The sequence below is a fragment of the Vespula pensylvanica genome, chromosome 24 (genome assembly GCF_014466175.1).
Source record: "Vespula pensylvanica isolate Volc-1 chromosome 24, ASM1446617v1, whole genome shotgun sequence".
Lineage (NCBI taxonomy): Eukaryota > Metazoa > Arthropoda > Insecta > Hymenoptera > Vespidae > Vespula > Vespula pensylvanica.
This window is the reverse complement of record NC_057708.1, coordinates 648610-656101: the sequence shown is the minus strand read 5'-3', so window position 1 is coordinate 656101 and position 7492 is coordinate 648610. Positions and strand designations below refer to the sequence as shown.

The 7492-nt window shown below is 37.6% G+C and overlaps 1 protein-coding gene and 1 long non-coding RNA gene across 44 annotated transcripts in view; both read right to left on the bottom strand.

Annotated features, from left to right (window-relative positions):
• The window catches only part of LOC122637157, a 35759-nt gene extending 32203 nt beyond the window's left edge, over positions 1-3556 (bottom strand). For both annotated transcript variants that reach the window (XM_043829117.1, XM_043829118.1), the window contains exon 1: positions 3220-3556. In XM_043829117.1, the coding sequence (XP_043685052.1) occupies positions 3220-3417 (198 nt within the window). In that variant the 5' untranslated portion in view covers positions 3418-3556. The remainder of the gene's footprint in view (positions 1-3219) is intronic.
• A 238-nt stretch (positions 3557-3794) lies between these two features.
• LOC122637175 overlaps positions 3795-7492 on the bottom strand; it is an 82751-nt gene continuing 79053 nt past the window's right edge. For 41 of the 42 annotated variants that reach the window (XR_006329139.1, XR_006329164.1, XR_006329159.1 and 38 more), the window contains 2 exons: positions 5591-5726; positions 3795-3920 (listed from right to left, as the gene is read on the bottom strand). This is a non-coding gene — a long non-coding RNA (uncharacterized LOC122637175). Of the gene's footprint in view, positions 3921-5590; positions 5727-6225; positions 6247-7492 lie in introns of those variants that run through there. The other variant, XR_006329176.1, reaches the window with a different exon arrangement.

Sequence of the window (7492 nt, the reverse complement as noted above, 5' to 3'; positions counted from 1 at the left end):
AAAAAAAAAAAAAAAAAAAAAAAGAAAGGAAGGAAAGAAAGAAAGAAACAAAAAAGAAAAATAAGAAATGAAAAAAGGCCGGGCGCGCGCGTGTTTCCCTCGGCTTCGGCGTCGGCGTCGGCGTCGGCGGCATTCTAAATTTAGGAGGAAGTATTGATTTTACAATTTGGACCCCTCCCAAAGTAAAAAATAAACCAAGCCAAACGTACTCTCTCTTTCTCTTTCTCTCTTTCTTTCTCTGTCTCTCTCTTTCTTCCTCTCTCCTTTTCTCTCTCTCTCTCTCTCTCTCTCTCGCTCTTTTTCTTTCTACTTTGATAGAGTGCCTCTCCTCTGCGCGGCTCGTTTCGACGCATAGGCCAGGGGAAAAGTAAAAAAAAAAAAAAGAAAGAAAAGAAAAAAATAAAGAATAAAAAAGAAGGAGAAATGAAGAAAAGAAAAGAAAAGAAAAGGATGGATGGATGGATGGATGGATGGATGGATGGATGAAAGAAAAAGAGAGCGAGACAGAGACGGAGACAGAAAGAAAAGAGAGAGAGAGAGAGAGAGAGAGAGAGAGAGAGAGAGAGAGAGAGAGAGGAAGCAAGAAGAAGAAAAGAGAAGAAAGACGCGCGATGAAAGAAGGCGAGAGGGGTTGAAGAGAGGTAGGTAGAGGGTGTATTGCGCGTTGGTCGCTGGCTTCGAAGAGGTGAAGAGAAAAAGGGGTGAGAAGAGGTGAACGGAGAGAAACAGAGAGAGAGAGAGAGAGAGAGAGGTAGAAGAGAACGTAGTTCCACCCCCTGGTAAGAAACAAAGAACAGAAAATTGATCGTTTGTCAAGTTTTATGTTCCTCGAGGCCAGTGGTAAGGGTGGTCTCTCTCTCTTTTTCTTTCTTTCTTTCTTTCTTTCTGTCTCTCTCTCTCTCTCTCTTTCTCTCTCGAAGAAGCGAGCCTTTTTTCACCCTTCTCAGTCCAACATCTCATCTCCTTCTTTCTCTCTCTTTTTCTCTTTCTCTCTCTCTCTTTTTCTATCTCTTTATACACACACACATATATATATACACTTATATATATATCTCTCTTTCTATTTTATTCTTCCATCTTTCTTTCTCTACGACGTACGCAATAAGACGAATCAAGGAACATTCTGCAGCTAGCTGGTAGTATTGGAACACGAGAAAAAGAAAACCGAATACGAAAGAACGAGAACGAGAACGAGAAAGAGAAAGATAGAAAGAAAAAAGAAAGAGAAAGAAACGGTTGCGAGGTGGGGATAGGATAGGTTCGACTGGAAAAATGAAAGATAGACACGTGCACCTAAAAAAAAAAAAGACGACATCCACACCCACCTACTACCCTCTCTTCCTTCCATCATCCCTACACACATACACACATTTATACATACATACATATATATATACATATATATATATATATAGAACAACAAAAAGAACAACAATAATAAAAAAAAAAAGAAGAAAGAAAAAAGGAGCAAGAGTCGCGGCGCACCGCGTCAGTCGATGAAAACTCTGCGCGAGATTGTCTCCCACCCTCGCGTAACCTCCACCTAACCACCCCTCTCAACCCCACCTTATATCCTACCACCCTCTTCGTTCTTTCTCCTCTTCCTTCCCACTCACGACACCCACGTGCACCCTTCCTCCCTCTCTTCTTCCTCCTCCTCCTCTACCTCCACCTCCTCCTCCTCCTCCTCCTCCTCCTCTACCCTTCTTCTCATCATCTTCTTCCTCTTCTTCCTCTTTTTCTTCTTCCGCCTCCCACTTCTTTCTACCAACTCGACACAGCCGATCGAAGCGCGTTTTCGCTGTGGGAAGGCCGTTCAATTATCGCCCAGACTTTTCTACTCTTGCTCGCGATCGTTTCGACTAGCCAGACGTACGTACGTACGTATCACGGTTAACCCTCCTCACCCTCCCTTCTTATTCTCTTCCTCTATTTTCTGTCCGTTTCTCGAAGGAAAAAAAAAAAAATCGAATTTGGCCAAAGGGTTGATTCGTTCGGTCGGTTCGATCGATGCTTCCTTGATCAGAATTAGATGGTTGGATGGATCGAATATTTTTTTATTTGATTTTGTTTTTGTACCTTTTCATTTTTTCTCGTCTGAGAATTTTCAGCTTCTCTACTGCGAAACCTTCTACTTAATATCGCGGACCCTTGCACCACCCCCTGTTGTGTGCGCTACCACGTGAGAATCGAAAGGCTGCATTTTTTTTTTCACTACCTTTTTTCTTCTTCTTCTTTTTTTTTTTTTTTTGTTCTATTTTTTATCGTATTTCTTTGGTCGCGTTTTTTTAATACTTTCTTATTAATTAATATGTATGTGTATAGATATTTCGTTGTAAATAAATGTATATTTAATTATAAATTTTATTATATAGGGGGTTTCTTAATTGTTTCTCGATAATTGGATATTTATCAGGAGAAGTATAATGTGCTAAATTAATATTTCGTAGGATGACCACCATAAAATGGGGGAGAGATCTTGCTTCCTCTCGATGAGGAAATCGTTCTTCGAAACAAGAAATTACGAATAATATTATTCGGTTCATAATGTCGCATTGTAAAAAAAAAAAAAAAAGAACATATACATATATATCCTTAATGATTATATCCGTTCAACAGATAAGGAAAGAAAGAAAGAAAGAAAGAAAGAAAGAAAGAGAGAAAGAAAAGTATCCAAACAAAACTTTCCAAAAGTTTCATTCCCAAATCTAAACAATCCAAATAATACCCCGCTTAATCGTACCTCGAACGAATTCCAACGATCGAATAAATACAATTCCAATACCAATTAGAAAGATTAACCCTTTCGATAGAAAGATCGACATCGTTCAAAGTAGAAAACTCGAAAGAACTAAAGAAAAACCGATGTACACGTAATACGTGTACATCGTATCCACCTATCTACGTATACATAATATACCACCTAAAGAAACCGATCATAGAACGACATAAATAACAACGTAAATAACGAAAAAAAAAAAAGAAAGAAAGAAAGAAAGAAAAGAAAAGAAATTCAAGAACGACAACGAGCATAATTCCAACGACGAGGCCGACGACGACGATGATAACGACGATGATAACAACGCCAACAATAAAAACGTCAACAACAACAACAACAACAACGACGACGACGACGACAATAACAATAACAATAACGACAACGACAACGACGAAGAAGACGACGAAGAAGATGAGAAAGAAGATGACGTTGATTTTTACCTTGTGCGCTCTCAGTGTCTTGCCCTCGCATGCGAGCGTGACGTCGCAATAGGCCTGCCGCTCGAGCAGCTGTGAGAACATGGTCTGCAGGTTGCTGTGATGGTACTTCCATCTCAGGCAGTATTGTTGGGGGAACATGTTGGAGGATGACGTCGCAGGCGGTGTTATCGTTGTTGTAGCGGTACGTTGGTGAAGCATGCGCGGCCCTGGCAGAATCAACGCAGCCGTTGGCGGCGTCGCCACCACGAGCTGCTGCTCCTGCTCGTCTCCTTCTTCTTCTCCTCCACCACCACCACCCCTCCTCCACCACCTCCTCCTCCACCTCCTCCTCCTCCTCCTCCTCCTCCTCCACCACCACCACCACCACCACCTCCACCACCACCACCACCACCACCACCTTCTCTTCCTCCACTTCCTTCTTCTCTTTCTTCTTCTTTTTCTTTTTCTTCTTTTTCTTTTTCTTCTTTTCTTCTTTCTTCTTTTTCTTCTTTTCTTCTTTCTTCTTCTTCTTTTTCTTCTTCTTTTTCTTTTTCTTTTTCTTTTTTTTCTTCTTCTTCTTCTTCTTCTGTTTCTTCTTCTTCTTCTTCTTCTTCTTCTTCTTCTTGAGCTACTCCCGCTGCCGTTACGCTCGTCTCCGTTGCTGAGTTTCACCGTACACCCTCCTCCGCCTTCCTCCGCCGCCACCACCCCGTCTTCGTCGTCTGGAACATCAGTCTCGTGTCAACAGGACCCACCAAATTCGTACCGATACATTTTCATTATATACTTTTTTACGTTTCTTTTTATTTACGTATGTATGAATGTATGTATGAATGAATGCATGGATGTATGTATTATCGGACGAATGAATTCGGATAAATCAAGAATCTTATTTCATTTGCTTGTGATCATCTTTATCACAATCGATGAGAGGTCGATGAAAGATCGATATAGTATGTTTTTCGATGATGAAAATGTTGTTTCGAATTGGAATTTAGTGATTATGGCGAAGGTGAATGAGATATTATGTTCGTTATCGATCAAATTGTGTAGGTGGGAATATCGTTCGATTTCTTTGATCAAGGTGTTGAAATCTTTGCGACGAATCAAAGAAAGAATGGTAACTATATTGAAATATTAGAAACAGACATGATACCATATGCAAAGCGAGTTATAAATAGTAACTCGATATTTCGACGCGATAACGATCCGTATCACTCGTCTCGTGGCGTGCAAAATTGTTTTAATCGAAACACCGTGAAGGATCTTGCAAAATCTGGATTTTAATTCGATCGAATAAGAAGCATCTTTGGTAATATTTGAAATCGATTATTCGCGAGAAAACATTTCGAGGTATTGCAGAATTATTATTGTAACGATCGGGCAAAGCAAGCAGAACGTGTATTTCGTTTGTCATAATACAAAACGTTTTGAAATTTGTGATTACAAAAAAAAAAAAAAGAAAAAAAAATGATAGGCAGCAATTATAGATTCCCAATGATTTTCAAACGAAACATTTAAGATATTTTATTGTTTTCCCGATAGAGAAATTATATATCAACGTACGTGAAAAATTGTTAATAATTTCTTTAATGTTAAAATTTTCTCTGCGGATAACGTTTCTTGTCGATTACATTTTTATTTGCCTGTGAAAAATATATGTATTACGTTAAAATTCATCAATTCTATTAATACGAGTTCTGTTAATACGTGTCGAATTAATTCATAAAAATTTAGAAGATTTATTTGTCCGAATACATTTGTCCGATACCGTATGTACGTATATTTCTTTTTATTCGAAAAATACTCATTTTAAATCTGAGACCACATCAATGCATCTGTATCATCTACTTTAACACACGCACACACACACACACAAATATACATACATATTTCTATCTGCGTCTATTTATATCTATACGAGAACGAGATATAATATTACTTCCAATCATTTTGTTTTTATTCCGTACGTAACCTCTCCTAACACCTTATTTACAATGACAAACTATAAAGACACATTGAGAGCAAAGTCGTCAATGTTTATCAATACACCTATAACGTTTATCATCGTATACACGTTCTTCTACGAATACACAATACAAATCTATCTAACGTTCTCTTCGTGTCTCATTCTTCCTCTCGCCCTTCGCCTAATCGTATCTCTCGTTCTACGTTTCATTAAAATTAAATATAGAATAATAATGAAATTAATATTTCTCAGATGCATCGATGAGTACCTATTATCAACACGTTTCAATCGCATCTTAGACTTATTATTCCTACTTTTATATAATTTCGTAATTTCAATATCTTATCAAGAATACGTGTAAAGTATTTAGAAGAAAATAAAATACAAGAAAGAAAGAAAGAAAGAACGGGTAATTCTCCTTACGGATGTCGTTCTATCCCTCTCGTCGATGGAAAAGATCGTTGATGATAGTCAGAGTCAAGGTTTCTTCTCGACTTCCGCCGACGCGACGACGGCTCTTCGTTCTGTCATAAATGTATCCTCCTAACGGCACGTTTATCTGTAACAGAAATGGCGAAAAAGCATGCTTTATTAACGCGTTCCGGTCTCTCTGCTTGGACGTCAATGAAGTAACACACGATGGACGCGTCGTCACGACTCGTCACACGCTTGAGGGAGGACATGGTGGTGGTGAAGGTGGAGAAGGAGAAGTGTAAGAGAAAAAGAGAGAACGAATGAACGAGAGAGAAAGAGAGAAAGAGAGAGAGAGAGAGAGGGAGTAAATTAGATCGTTGTACGATCACACCGAGTAGTACATTTGTTCATTCGACGACAGAATGATAGAAACGTCGATATGTACATGCCGCTGACTCTTTCATTCCCGTTTGCATAAATAATAATCTCCGTTCGATTCGGTCGATGATGCTTTTTATGGAATCCTGTGAAAGTATATATACGATTTACGTAGATACGTTACTTATGTATGTATGTATGTATGTTTGTGTGTATGTTTGTGTGTATGTTTACGAAGAAAGAAAAAGTTAAGAAATTTCGTTTACATATTATTGATCGATGATATATATGTATGTGTGTGTATGTGTATATATATATATATATCGTATAACGATAATTCACAGTTACAATATTATTATCGGACAAATTATTACGGTTGTCAGTAAATTTAAGTCGACGAAAAGATGATCGGATATAGGTTTATTCGAAAAATTGTTGAGATCGTTCGTAACTCTATTATTATTATTATTATTATTATTATTATTATTATTATTATTATTATTAGAAAAAAGAAGAAGAAAAAAAGAAAGAAGATATCACGGAGAAAGAAGATCGAATGGTTTTATAGATGGGTAAAGGACGAAGCTCGTACAAAGAGAAGCAAAAGAGAGAAAGAGAGAGAGAGAGAGATAAAAAAGAAAAAGAGAGGAATACAAAAAAAAAAGGAACTTGCCTTACGCGCCGAGTATAATTATAAATTAGGGAAAAAAGGAGGGGAATTAAAAAAAAAATAAAAAATAAAAGATGATAGGAAGAAGAAAATAAATAAAGAGAAAAAAAAAAGAAAAAAATTAGATCGACGGTATTCACGGAGAAGGGAGAGAGAAGCGAGAGGGTGGATCGAGCTATAGAAAATCGATTAAACCCTCGGACGATGCCTTTTTCGAAGGTCGTACGGTTACGCTCGTTTTTGATGACCTTCGTCAATGACTCGTCATTCTTTCTGTTAAACCAAGAGGTTTATGAAAGAAAAAGACGAAGAAAAAAAAGAGAAAAATAGAGAGAGAGAGAGAAAAAAAAGAAAAGAGAAAGAGAAAGAGAAAGAGAAAGAGAAAGAAAGAGAGAGAGAGAGACACGTATACATTTTGATCGAACGACAAGGTCAAAAGCTCTTTTAGTGTGTCTATCTATACATACATAAATACATACATACATACATACATATATGTATATATATAAATAGATGTATGTGTCGATAATTTTGAAATGTCAAGTGGGGGTATAAAAAGATACGAAGAGTAGCTAAGAGGTGATCTGGTTGGATATGTAGGGTGTTGGAGAGAGGTGAGTCTATGTGTTTTGGGGTTGGAAGGGTTAGGGGGGTTGGGAGGGAAGTAATAAGACCGGTCACGTTCGATCGGCCCAATAGATATATCAAAGACGCTCGACAACCAGGGTAGAAGAATATATATATGTCGTATTGCGAACGAAAATAGAGTACAGTCTGGGACACTGGACTTTTTACTTTTTTCTTATATATATGTATGTATATATATATGTATATATATATAAATGTTTTTATAGCTCGTTATA